This window comes from Schistocerca nitens, chromosome 6 (assembly GCF_023898315.1).
Source record: "Schistocerca nitens isolate TAMUIC-IGC-003100 chromosome 6, iqSchNite1.1, whole genome shotgun sequence".
Classification (NCBI taxonomy): Eukaryota; Metazoa; Arthropoda; class Insecta; order Orthoptera; family Acrididae; genus Schistocerca; species Schistocerca nitens.
This window is the reverse complement of record NC_064619.1, coordinates 35,727,271-35,754,914: the sequence shown is the minus strand read 5'-3', so window position 1 is coordinate 35,754,914 and position 27,644 is coordinate 35,727,271. Positions and strand designations below refer to the sequence as shown.

Here is a 27,644-nt window from a genome sequence, read left to right as displayed (position 1 = left end):
GAGAAAAATTTAGAGAACGGTATTTGAAACAGCCTGCAGAACGATGCTAATACCGTCAACTTACATTTAGCGTAGGGACCACGAAGAGAAATTAGGTTCGTATGGAGGCTCTATTTGAGAATGGAAGATGAAGCATTACGTGAACAGACCGACTTAATTTTATGTAAATTTGACGTCGCAAAAACCAAGGAAAGCACAGAAATGTGCATTTAACTTTTAAATAACTTAAAAGCTAAATAATTTATGTCAATTAATTTTGTGAAATGTTATTATTACTTCATAAAGAATATTTCAAAGATATATATCGACAGTCAACCTGTGGCTGGTGGCGACCAATTGTAATGTTTTTTTTTTTTTTGTTTTGTTTTAGAATGTAAATGAAGAGCTTTCCTCGTTGGGTCTGTCTCTCTTGTCTGTTAGCTCTTGTACTGATAGGACGCATTACAGCTGCATTCCTTGCGTGTCAGTAACTAATCTTTCTTTTGGTAGACAAATCAGCTGTAAGTGTCATTTATTAGCTTTAGAACCATTTACAATTAAATTAATGTAAATTAGTTAAGTCTCATGAATTCTCATTTATGAACTCTCGTAATAGATATAAGATACATGAAATGTTGTAATGTTTTCTTGTTACAGTCAACGACCTTTACGAGCTTAAAGGATCGTGGAGTGGATACGCAATGGCTGAATACAATTAGTATTCTACCATTTATTTATTTGCAACTTCCTAGAGCATCCCTGAGATTTACTACCGATCATCACGAAGCGTTTTGCAAACTTGAATGCAAGCGCGGAATCTTAAATGATCTGGTCACAGTCTCCAAGCTATGATTCCAGCCGGCCGCGGTGGCCGTGCGGTTCTGGCGCTGCAGTCCGGAACCGCGAGGCTGCTACGGTCGCAGGTTCGAATCCTGCCTCGGGCATGGGTGTGTGTGATGTCCTTAGGTTAGTTAGGTTTAAGTAGTTCTAAGTTCTAGGGGACTTATGACCTAAGATGTTGAGTCCCATAGTGCTCAGAGCCATTTGAACCATTTTTCTATGATTCCATTTTGCCCGTAAATAACAGACTCCGGCCCCGCTAAATTCATGGTGGTGTTAAAAGATGTAATATTCTCTAAATTTTAAAGTATTTTCTTAGAAATTAATCTGGTCGCTAACAAAATGCATCCACCATCAACAATGTTCGTCTACTCTAGTTAATTTTAACAGTTTTCTTTGCAATGATTAATTTCAGTTTCTAATTAAGACTAAATTTTAGCAATTCTTGCGTGAGCAGACGCGTCATAGAGGAAGGGAAATGACCAGTGGTGGTACAGGGTACCCTTCGCCATTCACCGTACCGTGGCTTGTGGAGTATGTGTGTAGATGTGGATGTAAAAGGGGTATCGCCAATTTCCTTCTCCATCCTAGAATCATTCTAAGTTTGTGATTCATCTCTAATGACTTCGAAGTCGACTGGACATTACACACTAATCTGCCTTCCTCTGTTTTTTAGTCCTCTACTACGAGTAGATGCCGGCCGCGGTGGTCTAGCGGTTCTAGGCGCGCAGTCTGGAACCGCGCGACTGCTACGGTCGCAGGTTCGAATCCTGCCTCGGGCATGGATGTGTGTGATGTCCTTAGGTTAGTTAGGTTTAAGTAGTTCTAAGTTCTAGGGGACTGATGACCACAGATGTTAAATCCCATAGTGCTCAGAACCATTTGAACCATTTTTTACGAGTAGATGTGAGACGTCTGAGGTAGATACGTTAGGAGTTATACTTACTAGAGAAGTACCCCTACTCGAACTGCTAAAACCAAATAAAAAGAAGTATACGTTCCAATAGACGTCAAATAGACGTCAAAAATGAGGTCCTATTTCATAAAAAGCTAATTATTTTCTTGAAACAATATACGCTAGCAAATACAGTAGTTACAAGGTAATGCCCCGTCAGTCCACAAAGTTTCGAGACTGGATTAATAAAAAAAATAGAGAAAAGTTAAGATGGTAGTTTAATGCTTTAGGTGTTCTGCGTAGTCTCCCCCAACCTGAGTACAACGCACAGAATGTTCGTACAACCATGTGCAACTGTCAGAAAAGTACGTCTTTGGGACGTTCAACTCGCACGTCACATTACTTGAATATCGGTTATGTCGCCAAAGCGTTGAACCTTCATGCGAATTTACGCAGTCTCTCATTCTGTGGTAGGTTGGTATTGACAACACCAAGTCTCGTCACACGCAGTGATATTTTCCAGAAAAGAATTGTCCGCATTTTGCATTTCAGTCAATTCGCCGTGTGCGGGACAAACTCTGTACACAATTCTCTGGAAAATGTCATGAACCCTTGGTTTAGAGATGTGGCTCCACTGCGATTTGGGACAACAAAATTGACAAAATACTGTTGCACGCCCACTGCTTAACACTGCCTCTCCACAAATGACTGGTCGAATGTACAGCTGTTGTTTACGGTTGTTACTGCAAGCTGTAAGCCTAGCTACTGGTCAGAAATAGCTTATGAGCCAGGAATAAAAGCATTCTCGCCGCTTTATGGACAGACGGCATATTCCCGAAAGTAGAAGTGGCTGTTGTGTCGTACGCTCTTCCCTTGTTCGCCGGCAAAGTGCAAATGTGGAGTTTGATTTAAATAATTATGGGTGTTTGACCACGTCATATATAATAAAACTGCCTGTGTTTCGCGTTGGGTGAATACTGACGAAGCTTGTCTGCAATAGCAGTCGAAACATTGGCAATTTTATTACATATGATGCGGTGGCATGCCCAGAACCATTTTACTGGAACGGACTCCTACCGTTAAAGCAATGCAGTGAACAGAATACTGCGGTATGGAACAGTATGCATACTTGGAAAGGGCAAGGTAGGGGCATGCCACACCGTTTTCGGTGCATCCGCACTGCAGAAGTTCAGTTTCAAAAGCCACAGTGATCACGTTACTAAATGATGCAACAAGAGAGTCAACTTCGTCAGCAGATCTCTTTCACGAATCTATTAACATAGCTTGGTATCTCATTGGAGAAAGATGATCGTAGATAACAATGTGACGGGGAGGGGGGGGGGGATGATGAAATATCGATCATGTAACGTCACGTGTGGTTTGTCAGTTAGCAGGCCGACAGAATGCATAAGATGTCTGGCATTGAGTTTGTACTGCCTAAAAACATCCAAACGTTGCCTTTGGCAGATATATCTATAACGTAATGTCCTTGTTGGGAAAACATTCTTCGGGAAAACTGTAATCTTTATGTCCTGACCAGGAATCGCAAACATGTTCACGGAGGACCAAATGTTAACAACTTTTCAATTGCTCGTTTTAGTTAATTTTTTACTTTTAGTCGTTTCTAGATAGATGTTCCATGGGCATATTGCAGCGAGTTTGTTTGCAACCTGTGGACCAAGCATTCCCAATGTTTCCTGCAAACAAATGCAAAGGTTGTTCGGTAATCTAACATCAATGGACACAGCCACATCTAATATTTAGCTGTGAGTGGGTATACCATAAGACTGTACCACAGCAGCTTCTGTGTGATGTTGTTGAAGAAGATAACAGTTCGTAAAAAAAAGCTCTGCTCACTATACACCAAGAGTCCGTTACTCATGTTTCCGTCGTTAATGAACATGATCACATCTGTCACAACTGTTTCTGGATTTTGCATAATGACATGGTTTTCTTCCAGCTGTTTGCCAGCCATTGTGATTTAACTGGACGAAATGTTATATTCTTCCTTAGAGCTACTGACGAAAGGAACCGCGCGACCGCTACGGTCGCAGGTTCGAATCCTGCCTCGGGCATGGATGTGTCTGATGTCCTTAGGTTAGTTGGGTTTAAGTAGTTCTACGTTCTAGGGGACTGATGACCTCAGAAGTTAAGTCCCACAGTGCTCAGAGCCATTTGAACCATTTTACTGACGAAATGCAAGGAAGCTTCGGAACTGTGCGGAGCAACTGATCTAGTAGCTTCCTTAGCCAATGCTTGAATGTGTCAATACTGGACTGCTGATGCATAGACTCTAGTAGCTCTGTCAAACTGCGTTCTTACAGATTCTTTTAAGGTTTTCAGTTTTGATGTTATATTTCTCTTTAGGTGATTTGGGCCTTGCCGTTTGCATGTCACACAATCTAAAATCATATTGCAGTTGGATTACGAACAATGCAATTACAACGGTTCATTAATTCCTTAGAAGGACTGTAACTTCGGGTTTAATAATCCTCATAAATTTTGTCCAATGTTACGTCATTAATACACCGTAGCAGACTTGCTCTTCATTTATTTTCTTTTTTTTTGGGGGGGGGCGTTATTTGGATGTTCACTTTGACTACTACGCTCATGCTCGTATATTAAGGAAAACTGCAGAATGTGGTGCCACACAACGTGGCACTACACAAAACTGGCGCTAATAGCATAGCCACATAGGGAACACACACGACACAGATATGTAAGTCCATGGTATTGGTGACAAGTTGAGAAAACCGTAGCGAAACACATGTGCTACAAAACGCCAGTGTTTCCTGCGCATGTACCCTGACATCAACATGGGATATGATAACCATGCACACGTACACAGACCGCACAACGGGTTGGCATACTCTGGATCAGGTGGTCGAGCAGCTGCTGGGGTATAGCCTCCCATTCTTGCACCAGTGCCTGTCGGAGCTCCTGAAGTGCCCTAGGGGTTTGGAGACGTGCAGCGATACGTTGTTCGAGATCATTCCAGACGTGCTCGATGGGGTTTAGGTCTGGAGAACAGGCAGGCCACTCCATTCACCTGATATGTTCTGTTTCAAAGTACTCCTCCACGATGGCAGCTCGGTAGGGCCGTGCCTTATCATCTATCAGGAGGAAGGTGGGACCCACTGCACCCCTGAAAAGGCAGACATACTGGTGAAAAATGACGTCCCGATACACCTGACCTGTTACAGTTCCTCTGTCAAAGAAATGCAGGGGTGTACGTGCATCGATCATAATCCCATCCCACACCATCAACCCACGACCTCCATACAAGTCCCTTTCAAGGACATTAAGGGGTTGGTATCTGGTTCCTGGTTCATGCCAGATGAAAACCTGGCGAGAATCACTGTTCAGAGTATACCTGGACTCGTCCGTGAACATAACCTGGGACCACTGTTCCAATGACCATGTACTGTGTTCTTGACACCAGGCTTTATGGGGCCTCCTGTGACCAGGGGTCGGTGGAATGCACCTTGCAGGTCTCCGGGCGAATAAACCATGTCTGTTCAGTTGTCTGTAGACTGTGCGTCTGGAGACAACTGTTCCAGTGGCTGCGGTAAGGTCCCGAGCAAGGCTACCTGCAGTACTCCGTGGCCGTCCGCGGGCACTGATGGTGAGATATCGAGCTTCTTGTGGTGTTGTACAGTGTGGACGTCCCGTACTGTAGCGCCTGGACACGTTTCCTATCTGCTGGAATCGCTGACATGAACTTGAGATCACACTCTGTGGCACACGGAGGGCCCGTGCTTCGACCTGCTCTGTTTGACCAGCCTCCAGTCGCCCTAGTATTCTGCCCCGCATAATGTCATCAATATGTGTTCTTTGAGCCATTTTCAACACACAGTCACCATTAGCACGTCTGAAAACGTCTGCACACTTACTCGCTGCACCGTACTCTGACATGCACCAACACAGCTCAGTGTATGTGGACTTCTGCCAGTGTCACCGTGCGACGACCGCAGGTCAAGTGCACCGCATGGTCGTACCCCGAGGTGATTTAAACCCGCAAACCGACCACCAGAGCGTTGTTTCACCATGTATCAGCATTATCCTTAATTTATGAGCATGAGTGTAGTTCCTTCTGTTGCCGGATGTGACATTTCAGACTAATATGCTGTTTCTTCTCCATACAGGACTCAGAGTCACTACTAATTTTCTCCATAGTGTCGGTTTGTAATTCTGCTAACTTCGTGCAGTACTTCTGTATTATGATAGCGTGTGACATATATACAGATGGCCCATTCTCCTTTCCAATTACATCTTCTTTATCCTGTTCGTAAATTCGACGTTCTCTATTGTGAACAAGCTTAACAACGACCTGACACCGATACGCCAGGCTTTCACAGTGGAGGGCGCGAGGCGCAGCGCACGGAGCCGTTATGAACGCGCACGCTGAGCAGCGCATGCGCAATGTCACCTCAGAAGGCTTTAAATAGCGGAGCTCAGCGCGTAACCTCGGTGTGTGGCTGGACAGGAAACTACTCTGGGGGGAGCACATTCAACACGTGACCAACAAAGCTAACGCGAGGCTCAAACAACTCTACCCTATGCTTAACAGGCGTAGCACACTGAACAGGAGGGTGTCTAGGTCCATGTACATGACACTTATTAGACCCCTGATGACGTACGCAGCCCCTGTCTGGGGATACGCTGCGCCAACTCGCCTGCGCCGTCTGCAGCTCATACAGAACAAAGTACTCAAAATCATAAGCAACGCTCCGTGCTACACACGCATCGCGGACCTTCACCGGGACTACCGGCTAGATACTATCTTGCAGGTATTCCAAAAACTCTCCACACGACTGTACAATAACACGAGACACTCGCGCAACCCGTTTATCCTTTCTCTGGCTAACTACGACCACAACCATAGATGGAAGCATAACAGACCAAAGACATTACTGGCTAGGAACTAAACATCTATGGTCCATAGAACGCTAACACGACAGTACTGGCGAGCCCCTGCAACACAGTTATTACTGGAAACCCAGATGTGCGAGACGCAGCAACTGCAGCAAGCGCCGCAACAAGCTCCAACAACGACAAAGGTAACGATGCACGATACCTCGAACTAACACAACCACACCTTGCATGCACTGTCGCAGATAGCAAGCCGCTACTGCCCTTACTACCCGTCCTACTGTCGCAGAGGTTTTTTTCCCTTGGCTCTTGCCTTGGCACTTTTTTTCCTCTACCCTTACAACCGCTACCCTTCAATCGTTTTCGACCACTTCTATCTGCTGATGGACCATGTTAATGAGTAATCTTACCCAGACGCATGGACAACATCACAGCCCGCATCCTGTGACGCCTGATCCAAAAACTAACATGTTTACGGAGGTGACAGCAGAACTTTTGGTTTGGTCACCACGTTGGTGTGGGCGTGGAGGGGCCCCATCCTTTGCGTACTCGCCAGTACTACTACAGTGGAATTCACCTGAAGATGGCCAGAAGACTCTGCGCCGAAATATCGTGGCAGGAAGTTACTGATATGCGGCGGTTCTCCCGTGTTTTTATGGAACAAGCTTAACAACGTTCCTAGTAATACTGGCTCTCGCCCACTCACGTCTGCCAGTGATGTGGGCACTGCACAACCAAACACAGTAACGGTCTTACTCACACTGCGAGAATTGTACGTTGACCTTCAGTTGGCGCTCGGGTTTAACATGTAGGTTTACTCACGGACGACAGTGATAGCTATTCAAGCAAGCACACTGTGGACGTTTTAATCACGTCGCTGAAGATGGACGAAATGTTCGACTAGGTTGTAGAAGAATATTCATATTAAGCAGCTGCAGACAATATTGGTTGTATTACACCAAAAATGACCTTCATTCAGTATAATGAAATTGCGGAAAATCTTAATATGCTCTACATCAAAAGGTACCCTTTTCACCGGGAATTTCAGTGTCATTTGTAGAGTAGGAGATCGGACAGAAATTGTCAGCTACCGTTTGTTAACGATCATAGGACATGGAAACACATACTTTCTGTTAGTCTTTTCTCGTAGCAGTTTAGTGTTCTTGAAATCAATGTCAAACTTTAATCCCGCGAAGCGCATGAAATTTATGTTGTTGTACGTGATTTTTGTAAGATTAGAAAACATCCGATGAGTGCGAGTAGCACCGTGGGTTCCGTACAAACTTAATTATATATACGGATAATTCATTCACACAGTCTGATAACAAATGACAAAAAAAACATTTTTCCGTGTGATGTGATTACAAATTAACAACTTTCGGCTTTTCTTCCTTTACTTGTACTGTGAAACCTTGCTTCATGCCAAATTTCGCGATTCTAGGTCAACGGGAAGTGCCCATAGGTTTCGATGAGTGAGTCTGCAAGTCACAAAATATGTGACATACATGGCAGCATCTTTTGATTTCATAGATTAAGAAGCTTAAATTTTCTGCAGCGCCAACGGACCATAGACTTCAGTACGTCGCATATACAGGGTGTTTCAAAAATGACTGGTATATTTGAAACGGCAATAAAAACTAAACAAGCAGCGATAGAAATACACCGTTTGTTGCAATATGCTTGGGACAACAGTACATTTTCAGGCGGACAAACTTTCGAAATTACAGTAGTTACAATTTTCAACAACAGATGGCGCTGCAAGTGATGTGAAAGATATAGAAGACAACGCAGTCTGTGGGTGCGCCATTCTGTACGTCGTCTTTCTGCTGTAAGCGTGTGCTGTTCACAACGTGCAAGTGTGCTGTAGACAACATGGTTTATTCCTTAGAACAGAGGATTTTTCTGGTGTTGGAATTCCACCGCCTAGAACACAGTGTTGTTGTAACAAGACGAAGTTTTCAACGGAGGTTTAATGTAACCAAAGGACCGAAAAGCGATACAATAAAGGATCTGTTTGAAAAATGTCAACGGACTGGGAACGTGACAGATGACCGTGCTGGAAAGGTAGGGCGACCGCGTACGGCAACCACAGAGGGCAACGCGCAGCTAGTGCAGCAGGTGATCCGACAGCGGCCTCGGGTTTCATTTCGCCGTGTTGCAGCTGCGGTCCAAATGACGCCAACGTCCACGTATCGTCTCATGCGCCAGAGTTTACACGTCTATCCATACAAAATTCAAACGCGGCAACCCCTCAGCGCCGCTACCATTGCTGCACGAGAGACATTCGCTAACGATATAGTGCACAGGATTGATGACGGCGATATGCATGTGGGCAGCATTTGGTTTACTGACGAAGCTTATTTTTACCTGGACGGCTTCGTCAATAAACAGAACTGGCGCATATGGGGAACCGAAAAGCCTCATGTTGCAGTCCCATCGTCCCTGCATCCTCAAAAAGTACTGGTCTGGGCCGCCATTTCTTCCAAAGGAATCATTGGCCCATTTTTCAGATCCGAAACGATTACTGCATCACGCTATCTGGACATTCTTCGTGAATTTGTGGCGGTACAAACTGCCTTAGACGACACTGCGAACACCTCGTGGTTTATGCAAGATGGTGCCCGGCCACATCGCACGGCCGACGTCTTTAATTTCCTGAATGAATATTTCGATGATCGTGTATTTGCTTTGGGCTATCCGAAACATACAGGAGGCGGCGTGGATTGGCCTCCCTATTCGCCAGACATGAACCCCTGTGACTTCTTTCTGTGGGGACACTTGAAAGACCAGGTGTACCGCCAGAATCCAGAAACAATTGAACAGCTGAAGCAGTACATCTCATCTGCATGTGAAGCCATTCCGCCAGACACGTTGTCAAAGGTTTCGGGTAATTTCATTCAGAGACTACGCCATATTATTGCTACGCATGGTGGATATGTGGAAAATATCGTACCATATAGTTTCCCAGACCGCAGCGCCATCTGTTGTTGAAAATTGTAACTACTGTAATTTCGAAAGTTTGTCTGCCTGAAAATGTACTGTTGTCCCAAGCATATTGCAACAAACGGTATATTTCTATCGCTGCTCGTTAATTTTTATTGCCGTTTCAAATATACCGGTCATTTTTGAAACACCCTGTATATTAACGTCAGATGGCTTTCCGCTTCTGAAAAAAAAGGGGTCTCAACAGGCGGGCGAACAGTCAGTCGGATAAAAAATGACAAAAAATATTTTTTTTTCGTGTGATATAATTACAAATTAACAATTTTCGGATCTTTTCCTTTACTTGTACTGTGGAACCTTGCGTACTGCCAAATTTCAAGATTCTAGGATAACGGGATGTACCCTATATGTTTTCATGGGTGAGTTTACGAGTATCAAAATATGTGAGATACAGTAAATAGCCCTATCTCTTGATTGCATTGTAGAAGCTTAATTTTTTTGCTTCGCCTTAGTGTGTGACATAATTGCAGCTTAAAGCGTTTACCCGTTCCTGAGAAAAATGGTTCCTAACCGTCGGACGGACAGCCAGACAGAAGAGTAACAAACTGATCCTATAACAGCTCCCTCTTTATCGATTGAGGGGCGGAACACTAAAAAAAACGGACTTTAAATGAATATTTTAGTTACTGTTATTACAAATGTAGGTATACTCGACAAAATTATGCTATGATATTTATTTTAATTTACTTTTGTTCAAAAAATGATGAAACTCTGAAAGTGCCATATTTCCATTGCTTGAAGAGTCCACAACATGACAGTCTAGTACAGATCATTCCATGTCTGTGTTTTATGCCTGTTTCTATTTCTGAAGAATGTAAATGCTGTCTCGACTATCAAGTAGACACTGTGGACGCAAACAGAGCACAGAAATGATGAGCGAATCTGGTAACGTGTTAACAGCTAATCATCGCATCCTGATGCAGCAGTTGTCTACAAACTACTTAAAATCTCCAAGATTAATCGCGGTTTTGCTTCAGAACTAAGTGAGAGAATTAAATTCTCTCTCGAACTCGGCCGTTTAAAGTCTCCATTCACTGTCAAATTCGACGATGTTCTCTAGCATAATGTGAAAGATCTATCTGATTAATTAGGAACATTAACAAAGGAAGGAGCTTTGAAATAGCTGTCCAGTTTGCAGAAGTGTTAAAAATGCAGCAATTCATTTGGTAGCAGAAAGTAACTCGTAAAGAATTCTATTACGCTTTCATCAAAGGGCAGCAAAATCTCTTTTTCCGAGCTCCAGGCAACCCGGTCTTTCAAGAGCAGTGGATTTAGTATGCGACAAGCCTATGAATGCCTCACAATCCTAATAAACAACACAATATCGTGCAAATTAAGTCGCAGGGTTGTGAGTCTGAGTAACCTTTCAGTAAGATGCTAACTAACAAAGACTCTGAGCTCGCGCAGTTTTAATCGCTGTCCGCTCTTTATTGTTTCACGGCTACTTTTAGTAAATAATTTATCTGTAGAAACCCATACTCACTCTGATACTGATACCACTTAATCGTACTAACGCTATTTAGTCAGCCATCTCGTACAATTTGCATTTTATAGGCACGGCCGAATCAGACGTTGCCGCATATAATTGTCTATACTTAATAAACTACGGAAATGCTGGTAAAGATATTCTACTAACGAAGAATTGAAAGATTCTTATTCTCACGGAGTAACTCTTAACGAGAACTATTCGTTGGTCACCATGAAAAATGTGGTCGCATGAAGCATGTGCAAGCATTTGGGAAGCAGACGACACTTATGAAGGTGACTTCTTTTGGTCAAATGTTTTAGCGGAATCCCTGTAAATTATTCCCTATAAATTACGCTATGGATTTTTTCCGAAGTTTCATAGCCAAACGAAGAGTGAGAAATGTGCAAAGTGGGTATGGAATTGACAAGTGTGGGCTCTAGGCTTGCAGGCAAGGTTTAATTGCTCGAAAATTATCAGTGGAGTAAAACTTAAGTAGCGATTTGAGGTAAAATTTTTTTCCGAATTTTCACAGCCACACTAAAAGTGGTAAACGGATAAATGAGATATCAAGTTGACAAGCGTGAGTGTAATTTTGAAAAAAAAAAACGTATTTAACTGCTTGAAAGTAATTAAGGTAATTAATAAAAAATTAACTAGTGATTTAAGGGAAACTGAAATATTTCATGAGCAGCTGCTGGTAGCTATGTAAATGAAGTGTCAAAAATTTCATCTCTTCAAAGTCTAGCTACTTAACGCAAAAAAATTTACACTGGTGTGATTTTTCGGTATCAGAATCAAGTATTAAATTCAGGACATTCAGAAAATTTGGAAATTTGTGGTAAGGTCTTATGGGACCAAACTGCTGAGGTCATCGGTCCCTAAGCTTACACACTACTTAATCCAACTTAAACTAACTTACGCTAAGGACAACACACACACACACACGCACACACACATATTCCCGAGGGAGGACTCGAACCACCGACGGTGGAGGGGGGGGGGGGGGAGAGGGGCGCGGACCGTGACAAGACGCCTGAGACCGCGCGGCTACCCCACGCGGCCAGGACATTTAGAGAACAGAAGAGGCTAGAAAGGCAAGTGACGTATCAAAAACATCATGCTTCATGAACAAAACCAGAATATAAGAAAAAGTTAAATAAAACCATTCAAATGTTTTGCGAAACGATTTGTCTGAAAGTAAGAAATAAACTGACTAGAGAAACATTTGACACACCTTTGAATGATGCTCCAAAACTTGAACATCAAGAGAGATTAAGAATTTAAAGTTCAATGTTTAACATAGAATCCTAGAATTTTAAAAGGTACTGGAGGGTGTTTGTCTGGTGGATTATGTAGATTGTGCAGTCTGCTGTCGTGTGACTTTGACTATTTCTATCCTCTGTGCCCAAAGGCTTAAAGAAGCTCCAGCAATTTTCCAATCTCAAAACTTTTCCATAGAAATATCAGGAAAGAGAATGCTCATTCTCAAGCGGCACCCCATTTGCAGTAAATAATTTCCAGCATCATTCTAAGGCGCGTCAAATGTGTCTCTAATTGGTTTCATTTCTTACTGTTAGGGAATAATTTCACAAAGCACTTGACTGTCCTTTTCCTTTTAAAAAGAAAAAAAAAAGGACAAAGGAAGAAAGAAAATTACCTATGTTAAAGACGAGACCGGTAGTGTCCACCAGCCTTCTAAATTACAACTTTTCAGACAAAAGCGTAAATGTTTATTTTCCTGTTGTTGTCCCTTTGAGCACTGTTTAAGGGGGGTAGGACGCCGAACGGGCCGACTTGGAGCAGGAGAGGCATCACAGGACATTTTAATTTCCAGTATCTATACTTTTACAAATAAATTCATAAAACTTTGTCAGCATCACCAGGAAGGATTCAGGATTCACACTCATTGCAGTGGAAGTTCATAAACATAACAAAACAATTTTTTTACGTGTGAAATTTCATCATTTTTTCACTTACTAATTGCTGCATTTGTTGCTACAGGTACACTTTTCTTCATAAATTAGAGAGATGGTTCGATGAATTTTGCACAGCATACATACCATACTTACAGGTGTATGAAACTCTAGAATTTCTTTAATTTATGAAAACACGAATGATCTGTTGTATTTTAAACTTAATGTTTGGAAAAAACACAAATTTTGTAGTTTAATTACCTCAATTTTTACCACAGTTTTTAATAGAGTTGGAAAATTCTAGAATTTCATACACCTTTAAGTATGGTTTGTATGCTGTGCAAAGTTCATCGAACCATCTCTCTTACTTATAAAGAAAAGTGTACCTATAGCAACAAATTCTGCCATTAGTAAGTGAAAAAAAATGATGAAATTTCACATGTAAAAAAAATTACTTCGTTATGTTTTCGAACTTCCACTGCAATGAGTGTGAATTCTGAATCCTTCTTGGCCATGCTGACAAAGTTTTATGAATTTATTTGTAAAAGTATAGACAGTGGAAATCAAAATGTCCTGTGGTGCCTCTCCTGCTCCCAGTCGGCCCGTTTGACTTCCTACCCCCTTAAAGTATTAAATTATATCTGGATTCAAGCCTCTTTCGGCGCGTAATTTTAACATGTCTCACACACAGGGCCGGTAAGAGAGCGTTTTTCCATACATGCGAATTCTCATTTGGCGTATCGCTCCCCCCTCCTCCTTTCCCCGTACATTTTCAGCCGTATCAGTTTTAGCTACTAATTGTGATGCACACTGTATACAAATCTCGCACTCCGGCGCCCATCTCAGATTTGTGCCCCAAGCGGTGGGTTGTGTCGCTCGAGCCTCAAACCAACCTCTGCCCATACAGTAATATTACACTGTTCAGTAATAGGACTCATCTGATATGAATCAACTATACCAAAATAGTGAGTCATTGAGGATGACTTATCTTACTCTATGCAGTGTGTATGCAGCATGGCTGGTGTGTGATAAAAGTTAAAACTGTGTGCCGTCGCAGGATGTGCTCTACCAAGCACGCATCACGAAACTGGAAGGCGGGTAAGATAATACTTCTTGCACATCTTCCTGATTGTTCTAATAGTCTGCCCGCACAACGACATGCTTCGTGAAAATGAGTGTGTCGGCAAACCTGTTAAAAGTAAGGTAAACTAATCCGCGAATATCTCCGAACTCACATGATTTCTTGTGGCCTTATTGTGCCTTAGGCCTACATCTACTGCGAAGATGAAGCAACAGCAATGAAAATACGGTTCTCTTGACAGCTTCTCATACCTTGGATCCATATTGTATTATTGCGCTGCAGCCGCACCAATGGTCAGCTCGTATGTTTTACCTGAAAATGAGAAAAAATGCTTTAATGTGAGGTATAGAAATACTTCATCCTCATTGTGGTGGTAATCAATGGCTAGTGGCTGACAGAATTACATCCCCCACCCCTACTCCCACTCTGGAGGTATGCATTATCTCTATATATCACAGAGGCGTCATCTTGTGAGACAGGGAGGTGAGTTAGACTTTGATATAATGCACACCCATGCTAACGATCTTCTTGTACATCGATCAGTCTGAGTGTGGTTTTCGGACAGCTTCTCGTACCCAATTAGGACAAGGAAAATAAATAGAAATAAATGTGTTGAGTTTAGTCGAAAGCATTCAAATGAACATCTGTGGCCTTGGATGAGCCATGATCTTTGTATGTCTTTGCTTAGTCTCAGGATCTGCCCACTTGACTGTCTGTCTATATGTGATGGGTGCCGGTTGTTGCCTCTTTTTGTGCATCACTTTATATTCTTTGTACAATACGTCATGTAGTACTCAGTGCAGTGCAATGTGCGAGTTCGTTTCAACCTGAAGTGGTCTAATAAAGCGTACAGTATTACATTTATCAGCTTTCTCAATAGAAGTAATTTACTGGCAGTATCCGCATTCATATTAATCTATCTCTATGTACAAAAATGATGAAGTGGACCAATAAACAATTAGTCACCAACCATGCGTACCTACAAGCATTAGAACTCTCAACAGATATGGGCCCAATACGGGACACTGTTGTTTAATAGAACAGTTGTTTTACTCAAGGATTGCGACGAATTATTTGGTTAATGTGCCAAAGTTGAAACGACTTGAAAATTACGGAGACTGGGCTGCAATAGAGAACGTGCTTATTCTCGAAGAACTGGCAAAATCTATCCAAAGATGCCAATTTCAAGGTGAAAATAAAACTTACTGGGATTTTTTGATGACACTGATCATTATTTAATCTGCAGTGAAATTGGGATTGTGAGGCCGAAAGTGCAGGAGGTCAGGTCCATATGTAGGAGGATAAGAGTGGAGAAGCTTCAGGATAAGGAAATCAGGCACAAGTACATAACAGTGATCTCAGAAAGGTACCAGTCAGTTGAATGTAGTCAATTACAGTCATTGGAAAAGGAATGGATAGGGTACAGGGACACAGTACTAGAAGTGGCTAAAGAATGTCTTGGAACAGTAGTGTGTAAAGGTAGGATGAAGCAAACAGCTTGGTGGAATGACACAGTCAAGGCAGCCTGTAAAAGGAAAAAGAAGGCGTATCAAAAATGGCTACATACTAGAACTCAAGTAGACAGAGAAAGTTATGTTGAAGAAAGAAACAAAGCGAAACAGATAATTGCAGCATCCAAGAAGAAATCTTGGGAAGACTTTGGAAACAGGTTGGAGACTTTGGGTCAAGCTGCTGGAAAACCATTCTGGAGTGTAATTAGCAGTCTTCGAAAGGAAGGTAAGAAGGAAATGACAAGTATTTTGGACAGGTCAGGAAAACTGCTGGTGAATCCTGTGGATTCCTTGGGCAGATGGAGGGAATATTTTGAAGAGTTGCTCAATGTAGGTGAAAATACGATCAGTAATGTTTCAGATTTCGAGGTACAATGGGATAGGAATGATGATGGAAATAGGATCACATTTGAGGAAGTGGAGAAAATGGTCAATAGATTGCAGTGCAATAAAGCAGCTGGGGTGGATGAAATTGAGTCGGAACTCATCAAATACAGTGGAATGTCAGGTCTTAAATGGCTACACAGGATAATTGAAATGGCCTGGGAGTCGGGACAGGTTCCATCAGACTGGACAAAAGCAGTAATCACACCAATCTTTAAACATGGAAACAGAAAACATTGTAACAACTAAAGAGGTATCTCTTTAATCAGCGTTGTGTGTAAAATCTTCTCAGGTATTGTTGAAAGGAAATTGCGAGTACTAGTTGAGAACCAATTGGATGAAAATCAGTGTGGTAGGCCTGTTAGAGGTTGTCAGGACCAGATCGTTAGCTTACGGCAAATAATGGAGAAGTGTTATGAGTGGAACAGGGAATTGTATCTATGCTTTATAGATCTAGAAAAGGCATATGACCGGGTTCTTAGGAGGAAGTTATTGTCTGTTCCACGAGATTATGGAATAGGAGGCAAACTTTTGCAAGCAATTAAAGGTCTTTACATGGATAGTCAGTCAGCAGTTAGAGTTGACGGTAAATTGAGTTCGTGGTTCAGAGTAGTTTCAGGGGTAAGACAAGGCTGCAACCTGTCTCCACTGTTGTTCATATTATTTATGGATCATATGTCGAAAACAATAGACTGGCTGGGTGAGATTAAGATAGGTGAACACAAAATAAGCAGTCTTGCATATGCGGATGACTTAGTTGTGATGGCAGATTCGATTGAAAGTTCGCAAAGTAATATTTCAGAGCTAGATCAGAAATGTAAGGACTATGGTATGAAGATTAGCATCTCCAAAACGAAAGTAATGTCAGTGGGAAAGAAATACACTCCTGGAAATGGAAAAAAGAACACATTGACACCGGTGTGTCAGACCCACCATACTTGCTCCGGACACTGCGAGAGGGCTGTACAAGCAATGATCACACGCACGGCACAGCGGACACACCAGGAACCGCGGTGTTGGCCGTCGAATGGCGCTAGCTGCGCAGCATTTGTGCACCGCCGCCGTCAGTGTCAGCCAGTTTGCCGTGGCATACGGAGCTCCATCGCAGTCTGTAACACTGGTAGCATGCCGCGACAGCGTGGACGTGAACCGTATGTGCAGTTGACGGACTTTGAGCGAGGGCGTATAGTGGGCATGCGGGAGGCCGGGTGGACGTACCGCCGAATTGCTCAACACGTGGGGCGTGAGGTCTCCACAGTACATCGATGTTGTCGCCAGTGGTCGGCGGAAGGTACACGTGCCCGTCGACCTGGGACCGGACCGCAGCGACGCACGGATGCACGCCAAGAACGTAGGATCCTACGCAGTGCCGTAGGGGACCGCACCGCCACTTCCCAGCAAATTAGGGACACTGTTGCTCCTGGGGTATCGGTGAGGACCATTCGCAACCGTCTCCATGAAGCTGGGCTACGGTCCCGCACACCGTTAGGCCGTCTTCCGCTCACGCCCCAACATCGTGCAGCCCGCCTCCAGTGGTGTCGCGACAGGCGTGAATGGAGGGACGAATGGAGACGTGTCGTCTTCAGCAATGAGAGTCGCTTCTGCCTTGATGACAATGATGGTCGTATGCGTGTTTGGCGCCGTGCAGGTGAGCGCCACAATCAGGACTGCATACGACCGAGGCACACAGGGCCAACACCCGGCATCATGGTGTGGGGAGCGATCTCCTACACTGGCCGTACACCACTGGTGATCGTCGAGGGGACACTGAATAGTGCACGGTACATCCAAACCGTCATCGAACCCATCGTTCTACCATTCCTAGACCGGCAAGGGAACTTGCTGTTCCAACAGGACAATGCACGTCCGCATGTATCCCGTGCCACCCAACGTGCTCTAGAAGGTGTAAGTCAACTACCCTGGCCAGCAAGATCTCCGGATCTGTCCCCAATTGAGCATGTTTGGGACTGGATGAAGCGTCGTCTCACGCGGTCTGCACGTCCAGCACGAACGGTGGTCCAACTGAGGCGCCAGGTGGAAATGGCATGGCAAGCCGTTCCACAGGACTACATCCAGCATCTCTACGATCGTCTCCATGGGAGAATAGCAGCCTGCATTGCTGCGAAAGGTGGATATACACTGTACTAGTGCCGACATTGTGCATGCTCTGTTGCATGTGTCTATGTGCCTGTGGTTCTGTCAGTGTGATCATGTGATGTATCTGACCCCAGGAATGTGTCAATAAAGTTTCCCCTTCCTGGGACAATGAATTCACGGTGTTCTTATTTCAATTTCCAGGGGTGTATAAACGGATTGAGTGCCAAATAGGAGGAACAAAGTTAGAACAGGTGGACGGTTTCAAGTTCTTAGGATGCATATTCTCACAGGATGGCAACATAGTGAAAGAACTGGAAGCGAGGTGTAGCAAAGCTAATGCAGTGAGCGCTCGGCTACGATCTACTCTCTTCTGCAAGAAGGAAGTCAGTACCAAGACTAAGTTATCTGTGCACCGTTCAATCTTTCGACCAACTTTGTTGTATGGGAGCGAAAGCTGGATGGATTCAGGTTACCATATCAACAAGGTTGAGGTTACGGATATGAAAGTAGCTAGGGTGATTGCAGGTACTAGTAGATGGGAACTATGGCAGGAGGGTGTCCACAATGAGGAAATCAAAGAAAAACTGGGAATGAACTCTATAGATGTATCAGTCAGGGCGAACAGGCTTAGATGGTGAGGTCATGTTACACGCATGGGAGAAGCAAGGTTACCCAAGAGACTCATGGGTTCAGCAGTAGAGGGTAGGAGGAGTCGGGGCAGACCAAGGAGAAGGTACCTGGATTCGGTTAAGAATGATTTTGAAGTAATAGGCTTAACATCAGAAGAGGCACCATTGTTAGCACTGAATAGGGGATCATGGAGGAATTTTATAAGGGGGACTATGCTCTAGACTGAACGCTGAAATGCATAATCAGTCTTAAATGATGATGATGATGATGATTGATTCGTCCCTGCATGTGTTTGTAAAAGAAGCACTGACAACAGCGGACTTATAACAGAAACTGGAATCATTGTTTGATGACTCGCACACTGCACTGCGCTGAGCGCTACATGGCGTAGTGTACAAAGAATATAACGCGACAGAGAAGAATAAACTTATTGAGAACATCAATATCAGTGCGTCTAGAAAAATGTGGTTCAGTGATAAGCTACGCAAATCAAGTAATAGGAAATTGCCAGAATTACTTGTAACTGGTTTTGTGGTTAGTGCTGAATGGATTGGTTCATTATTGTTAGCAAGATTACTGGAAAAATACTCTCCGACGATTATGGCCATTGGACATTCAGGAATTCCTATGACGACAGATGTAAGTAATTACAAGAAAGCTTCTCAATATGGAAGAAGAGGTTACTACTGGCAGTGCTTTAGTGAAAATTTGACGAAGTAATCAAAAGTATTTTCACCGAAATGGGACTTCTGTGTCGTCATTTAGAAATAATATTGCACCTCTGTTGTCAAATAACGTGGGACACCAACATCGAGGTAGGAAGGATGTTCAAATGTGTTTGAAATATTATGGGACTTAACTGCTAAGGTCATCAGTCCCTAATTACACACTACTTAACCTAAATTATCCTAAGGACAAACACACACACCCATGCCCGAGGGAGGACTCGAACCTCCGCCGGGACCAGCCACACAGTCCATGACTGCAGCGCCTGAGACCGCTCGGCTAATCCCGCGCGGCTAGGAAGGATGTTTTTTGCTACAGGTGTAGAAACCGTTTTAATACCAAGTGCCCCAACACTGATGTTAATGATACTGGAGAAAACAGAACCTCAAATGCCTGTAGTCCAGTGTATTGAGTGGATCTTTTAAATGTAAATATCTATTTTTAATCTGAGGTTATAAAATGTTGTTGATTGGGTTTAGTACATCAGGGAGTATACACACCGGAATATTTGAAAAAAAAGGAGAATTTTTTCATCCGAGAGAAAACCGGGAATTTTTTAGAATTCCGTGAATTTTTCATTGTTTTAGACTTGAGTTAAATTTTTGTAATTTTGACTGGTAAGAACTGATATACTGCAAAATGTGTCAATGACTTTAGGATGAAGACTATGGAATACTTAACAACAATAAACTGCTGCCGACGAGCGTGACGTCACAACTGTTCGTTTGAGAAGTAGCCTGCGGGCTCAAGTTGAGTTGCGTATGGGCAGTACCTTCTCCCGCTTCCGGCTAATTGACATGTGGCTGTTAGCTATATCAGCAATAGCAACAAGCAGCCAGATGCTATCCGGAAAAATTTTTCTGGCGCGCCCAAGCTGCCACATTGCCGCATGCGAATAGCAGTATGGGTTGTAGTGGGGAGGGGGCTAGTCTCCACGCTACCAGTGTTTACGAATAGTGATTTTGCTATTTTCTCTTCGTTTACACATTTCACATCCAATGAAAACAAAACGGGTAACTGTGGTTGGGAGATATCAAGTGAATTAAAATACATTCACATAATTACGGAAGGCTAACATGTCATTAGTTTCAGTTTTCTGATTTTTTTTATTTCCATGTTTTTGGCCTTTTCACCTTGGAAGAAATGTACTTTCATGTGGGAAACAGTGCATTTTTAACCGGGAAACCCGGGAAATATCCGGGATTTTTTTTTCTTGTCCGCGCATACAACATGTACACTCAACATGAAGGTTATTAGCATCTGTAAACATTTTTCATGGGCGAATGAGCTTAACAACTATTAATAATTTTCTATGAATGCATTAAAACAACACTGATGGTCTTAGCACAAAGTAATTCCCGATATAAAATCTAATAATTAGATAAGAATATAAAAATCTATGACTAGTTGACCACTAACAAATAAAATGGGAAATAACCTACCAGTGGATGTGTTCGTCCTCGATAAAACACACACACACACACACACACACACACACACACGACCATGCGCGAGCACGCACGTCATGAAAAAATTAAAATCGTCTTATGAGTGAAACAAAATGAGGATAAAACATTTTTTAGTAATGGGCAGAGAAACTATGTTTCAACTTATCAATCGTAACAAACTTAATGCGCTCAGATTCGAAATACTGGATAGATCCGTACACTGAAAGCTAAGAAATATGAGGAGCAGTATAAAGAGACAGGAGAGAAATAAACCTTTGAAGGTGTATACTATTGATTTCTCTCTAAGAACTGGATTAAGATTTAGCTGCGACTCATATATTTAGCAACTACAATCAAATGCTGAAAGGGATTATTTAACAGTGGTTGTGTACCTACACCAATACTCGAGAGAAACCGATGAACGAGAGCTTTTTCGTAGTAATGCGAGTTACATATAAAGTATAAAAATTAACGTCGATCCTAAGGCAGAAATTTGGAAGACATAATATTCTGCTAGTCATGTCGGACGCGAAGTATGCATTACGTCTAGAGTAATTTTTAAGTTCCGTGCCATCCGTCGTCACATTGCTATGAAAGCTGGTCGATAGTAATTACATACCTGGATATCCTGAAGAGCCTTCCCAACATCGAATCACACGTTTAGGCCGAGAACTGTGTGTTTGCAGATGGTAACTTACAGCTCACATCACTTCCATCTGCCTCTATAGCGACTACCGGTATCTTCGCCGTTGATCTGTTTTGCACTGAACTCGGAGCACGGTAGGAATTTCAGATTACTGTCGTATCACTGCTAGACAGGAGTGAAAATATAACAATCTGAGTTCAGTATCTGTGAAGGGATCATCAGCAACAGAAATTATCATTGGAAATACGATTATCTCTGAGATAAAGACAAAGAATGAATTCGAGTGTCAAATATTATCTTTCCTCTGAGCTTATCTTGGCAGACATGATATAAAAATTAGCAATAGATGCCGGTTGTTGAGAAGATGAAGACGTATGATGAAAAGTTGATGTGCCATGGTAGGAAATGAGATCATAGACACTCCTGCGACGAGCCATATAGAATCCATATTGCCACTGAATTAAAATTTAATTTGAGCTTTGTAATACAGAATTATGGTCCACGTTGTTTATCTGTGATAACGCAAGGGAAGGAAACTAATTGCATACATTTAATGACTTGCAACAGAGACCAGTAGAAATTTGCTGACGACAGATGTGGGAAGGTTCTATTTCGGTACTGAGTGAAGCCTTCGATTTAAAAGTAATGACGAGAAAGAAGTGCGGCAATAGCTTTGTCACCATCTTTAAAATTGGTAAAGTGTAGCGACAAATATGTTGTTTTTATAGGCTTCAGATTTTGCCGATTGAAACACATGTCTCTGCCGCTATCAGACATGGGTAAGGGATCGTTAATAGGGAGAACACGTTTCGTAAACCTGACCGTATTGCCTAAAACGAAAACCTGACTCTTGTTCTTACGAATACTAAATATCTTGAATATTTGAGTAAAGAATGTTGCTTTGAAAGGAAAACAGTTCGTATCATTTACATCGTTTACTGAGTTCGTAAGTAACATACTTCCTAACAATGGCTACAGCCAATAATGATCATATTAACAGCTACATTTAATTGCGGTTTAAGACTGAAGTTTGCTATTATTGCATTGCGTTTCCATATTAAATTATAGCCCTCTAACTGTTCGCGCTAGTCTTAATAACTGTTCAGATAATAATGTAGACCGTCAACGGAACCTACGGGCTCTAAGATACTGATTTGTCCATTGATTTCGTGTGTAGTTTCGCACTGCCTCCGTAAATAAAAAGCTTAATCGTTCACTATTGCCGTACCATTCCACTGAAAACTTCCAAATTCTTATTTTTACAACTTTCGCAAACTGATCACACATATTTTGGTGCGAATCGATTGCATACGACTGTCCCACGCAAAACCAAATAACGACTCCCACCTTCAGTCTTAGCACACGCACGTAAAGGCCAGCTCTTGGACGATGTTGAACGACATAGCAAGACAGTGTCTTGTGTCGGTAACGGCGCTCTGAACTCCAATGTTCCAGAGCACTAGCGGTTCGTAGGGGTTACGATTACGTCGTACCACTCCCGATAGCAGTAACCACTACAGTTTGTGCAGGTTCTTTAAATGGCCTACATACATAAATATTTGTAATGATCCCTATTCGTGCCGTCCCCGTGCGGCAAAGATATCGTAGGGAGGTATGACTCTATCTGCGTAAGCTGACAGGAAATTGAAAGCTGTACTATAAATTTTTTTATGTACCTCAATTGTTTTTTCACCGACCTCTGTATCTGTCGGTTTTCTGAGCTGATGCGATAAAGACGTATGTACTTGCTCTCTACCAGTATTGTATTATTAAAATTTATTATATGGGGCAGTCGCAAGCGCTCCTTCTGCCGAGCTACACCCTAATCTCCACATCCCGATGCGACAAGGACTTGCATTTTTAAATGGATCTCTTCGGAGAGGAAATCAACCCGAAGAGCGAATACCGACGCAGCCACGCCGGCATTGTTGCTGTTGTATTTTATTTTACTTTTTTTTTAAGGTGGAGCCACTCCACACTCACACCGGCATGGTGGCCAACACAAAAGGTCTGCTGCCATCTCTGCGTAAAGGTTAGTGTTCATTAGGTAAGGTCTCGCAAGATGTGAATAATGCAATGTTTGCGTACGTCTGGTTAAGGTTAGCCATTAATACGCGCTCGTTTGGAGATAGATTGGGTCGAAAATTAAACGAAGAGTAGCGGTTTGAAGGGCAGAGGAAAAAGAGTGCACCGGCCGCTGTGACAGAGCGGTTCAGTAGCTTTGGTCCGGAACCGCGCTGGTGCTACGGTCACAGGTTCGAATCCTGCCTCGGGCATGGCTGTGTGTGATGTCCTTAGGTTAGTTAGGTTTCAGTAGTTCTAAGTCTACGGGACTGATGACCTCAGATGTTAAGTCCCATAGTGCTCAGAGCCATTTGAACCCTTTTTTTTTTTTTGCGAAAGGTCGTACAAGCTTAGGTTTTGTTAATAGTGGGCTTCATGCATCGATACCGTGTCAGAGCCATAGGTCGTTATAGTGAAAGGAGTCCGGTGCGTTAGCGCAGAGCCCTCTGCTGCGCCGTTTCGTCAGTGACTTGACACAGCGTCATCAGGCTGATGCTGAACGGCGGCAGCTCGCTGTCGGTCGGCGTCTCCTGTCACTGCATTGGACAGTTTTGCTGCAGCTGCTCCTCGAGCAGGTCTGCTTGCTCGGTGTACTGCGCTGAGCACAGGCCTCCTTGCTAAACGGCTTATCTGCCACCGATGTCCCATAAGGAACTTCAGCAAGGAGGCCTGTGCTCCACGTCTCCCAAGCCAAGATATTAGCGTCTGGAAAAGCTTCAAGGCCACCATAGTCTGCGTGGTTGCCCCACACAACAGCCAAGGTCAGCCATGTACTGCCTCCAAACACAGCCTCCACATCAGAAGTAAACTGCTCCCGTAGTCCACGAAACACATTAGGACCTCCCATCAGTTGTTGCTTATTAAACTGTGCAGCGAGATCAGTTTCAGTCGCCCTCAATGCCTTGTAAATACACTCCTGGAAATTGAAATAAGAACACCGTGAATTCATTGTCCCAGGAAGGGGAATCTTTATTGACACATTCCTGGGGTCAGATACATCACATGATCACACTGACGGAACCACAGGCACATAGACACAATGTTGGCACTAGTACAGTGTATATCCACCTTTCGCAGCAATGCAGGCTGCTATTCTCCCATGGAGACGATCGTAGAGATGCTGGATGTAGTCCTGTGGAACGGCTTGCCATGCCATTTCCACCTGGCGCCTCAGTTGGACCAGCGTTCGTGCTGGACGTGCAGACCGCGTGAGACGACGCTTCATCCAGTCCCAAACATGCTCAATGGGGGACAGATCCGGAGATCTTGCTGGCCAGGGTAGTTGACTTACACCTTCTAGAGCACGTTGGGTGGCACGGGATACATGCGGACGTGCATTGTCCTGTTGGAACAGCAAGTTCCCTTGCCAGGCTAGGAATGGTAGAACGATGGGTTCGATGACGGTTTGGATGTACCGTGCACTATTCAGTGTCCCCTCGACGATCACCAGTGGTGTACGGCCAGTGTAGGAGATCGCTCCCCACACAATGATGCCGGGTGTTGGCCCTGTGTGCCTCGGTCGTATGCAGTCCTGATTGTGGCGCTCACCTGCACGGCGCCAAACACGCATACGACCATCATTGGCACCAAGGCAGAAGCGACTCTCATCGCTGAAGACGACACGTCTCCATTCGTCCCTCCATTCACGCCTGTCGCGACACCACTGGAGGCGGGCTGCACGATGTTGGGGCGTGAGCGGAAGACGGCCTAACGGTGTGCGGGACCGTAGCCCAGCTTCATGGAGACGGTTGCGAATGGTCCTCGCCGATACCCCAGGAGCAACAGTGTCCCTAATTTGCTGGGAAGTGGCGGTGCGGTCCCCTACGGCACTGCGTAGGATCCTACGGTCTTGGCGTGCATCCGTGCGTCGCTGCGGTCCGGTCCCAGGTCGACGGGCACGTGCACCTTCCGCCGACCACTGGCGACAACATCGATGTACTGTGGAGACCTCACGCCCCACGTGTTGAGCAATTCGGCGGTACGTCCACCCAGCCTCCCGCATGCCCACTATACGCCCTCGCTCAAAGTCCGTCAACTGCACATACGGTTCACGTCCACGCTGTCGCGGCATGCTACCAGTGTTAAAGACTGCGATGGAACTCCGTATGCCACGGCAAACTGGCTGACACTGACGGCGGCGGTGCACAAATGCTGCGCAGCTAGCGCCATTCGACGGCCAACACCGCGGTTCCTGGTGTGTCCGCTGTGCCGTGCGTGTGATCATTGCTTGTACAGCCCTCTCGCAGTGTCCGGAGCAAGTATGGTGGGTCTGACACACCGGTGTCAATGTGTTCTCTTTTCCATTTCCAGGAGTGTAGGTGCACTGCGCCGCCAGCGACGACGGTAACCACGTCACAGAGGCATTGCTGAGGCACGTTAACACACAGCTCTGGGCGTTCACAGGGTGTTGGCTTGCTACGTTCACTGTGTGTTAACGTGCCTCAGTAATGCCTCTTGTGACGTGGTTACCGTCGTCGCTGGCGGCGCAGTGCACCTATTTACAAGACATTGAGGGCGACTGAAATTGATCTCGCTGGACAGTTTAATAAGCAACAACTGATGGGACGTCCTAATGTGTTTCGTGGACTACGGGAGCAGTTTACTTCTGATGTGGAAGCTGTGTTTGGAGGCAGTACATGGCTGACCTTGGCTGTTGTGTGGGGCAACCACGCAGACTATGGTGGCCTTGAAGCTTTTCCAGACGCTAATATCTTGGCTTGGGAGACGTTGAGTATAGCAGAGAGTACAGGCCTCGTTGCTGCAGGCCGTTCCCTCGCACATGGGCGACGTGTGCTGCATTCTTGTCTTCTTTTTCCTTCGCGCTGGTCATCCCCATGGCTTTCGGCGTCGCTGCCGTTGCCGTTGGGCCGACGGATGTCTTGTTGGCGCCCTTCTGCTGCGGTGCTACTGGGGCGGTCGCAGGGTCAGGCACCCTAACGCCCTTCTGCGTGGGAGCAGGAGCGTTCGCAGGAGGTTGCACCCCTTCTGCTGGGAAAAGCTCTGCAAGCAGTCGACTCAAAAAAATGGTTCAAATGGCTCTGAGCACTATGGGACTCAACTGCTGAGGTCATTAGTCCCCTAGAACTTAGAACTACTTAAACCTAACTAACCTAAGGACATCACAAACATCCATGCCCGAGGCAGGATTCGAACCTGCGACCGTAGCGGTCTTGCGGTTCCAGGCTGCAGCGCCTTTAACCGCACGGCCACTACGGCCGGCAGTCGACTCAAGACCTCGTCCTTCTCTGCAGCCAGGGTGATTGCGAAAGCCGCCCTCTCTGCCGCCATCGGGCCGATGTGGCTTCCTCCACGGCTTTGAGGAAGTCGACGCCGCTGTTCTTCTCAAGGGGGCGAACTACAGGGTGTTACAAAAAGGTACGGCCAAACTTTCAGGAAACATTCCTCACACACAAATAAAGAAAATATGTGGACATGTGTCCGGAAACGCTTAATTTCCATGTTAGAGCTCATTTTAGTTTCGTCAGTATGTACTGTACTCGATTCACCGCCAGTTGGCCCAATTGAAGGAAGGTAATGTTGACTTCGGTGCTTGTGTTGATATGCGACTCATTGCTCAACAGTACTAGCATCAAGCACATCAGCCCGTAGCATCAACAGGTTAGTGTTCATCACGAACGTGGTTTTGCAGTCAGTGCAATGTTTACAAATGCGGAGTTGGCAGATGCCCATTTGATGTATGGCTTAGCACGGGGCAATAGCCGTGGCGCGGTACGTTTGTATCGAGACAGATTTCCAGAACGAAGGTGTCCCGACAGGAAGACGTTCGAAGCAATTGATCGGAGTCTTAGGGAGCACGGAACATTCCAGCCTATGACTCGCGACTGGGGAAAACCTAGAACGACGGGGACACCTGCAATGGACGAGGCAATTCTTCGTGCAGTTGACGATAACACTAATGTCAGCGTCAGAGAAGTTGCTGCTGTACAAGGTAACGTTGACCACGTCACTGTATGGAGAGTGCTACAGGAGAACCAGTTGTTTCCGTACCATGTACAGCATGTGCAGGCACTATCAGCAGCTGATTGGCCTCCACGGGTACTCTTCTGCGAATTGTTCATCCAACAAT

At 44.4% G+C, this 27,644-nt stretch overlaps 1 protein-coding gene across 3 annotated transcripts in view; it reads right to left on the bottom strand.

Annotated features, from left to right (window-relative positions):
• Positions 1 to 21,658, bottom strand: part of LOC126263034 (sialin-like) — a 276,453-nt gene extending 254,795 nt beyond the window's left edge. For 2 of the 3 annotated variants that reach the window (XR_007546802.1, XM_049960002.1), the window contains exon 1: positions 21,467 to 21,658. Coding sequence is in view for 2 of the 3 variants with exons in the window: in XM_049960002.1 (XP_049815959.1) it covers positions 21,467 to 21,495 (29 nt within the window). In the remaining variant the exon portion in view is untranslated. Of the gene's footprint in view, positions 1 to 14,302; positions 14,364 to 21,466 lie in introns of all 3 variants that reach the window. The other variant, XM_049960003.1, reaches the window with a different exon arrangement.
• Between the last annotated feature and the right edge of the window lie 5,986 nt (positions 21,659 to 27,644).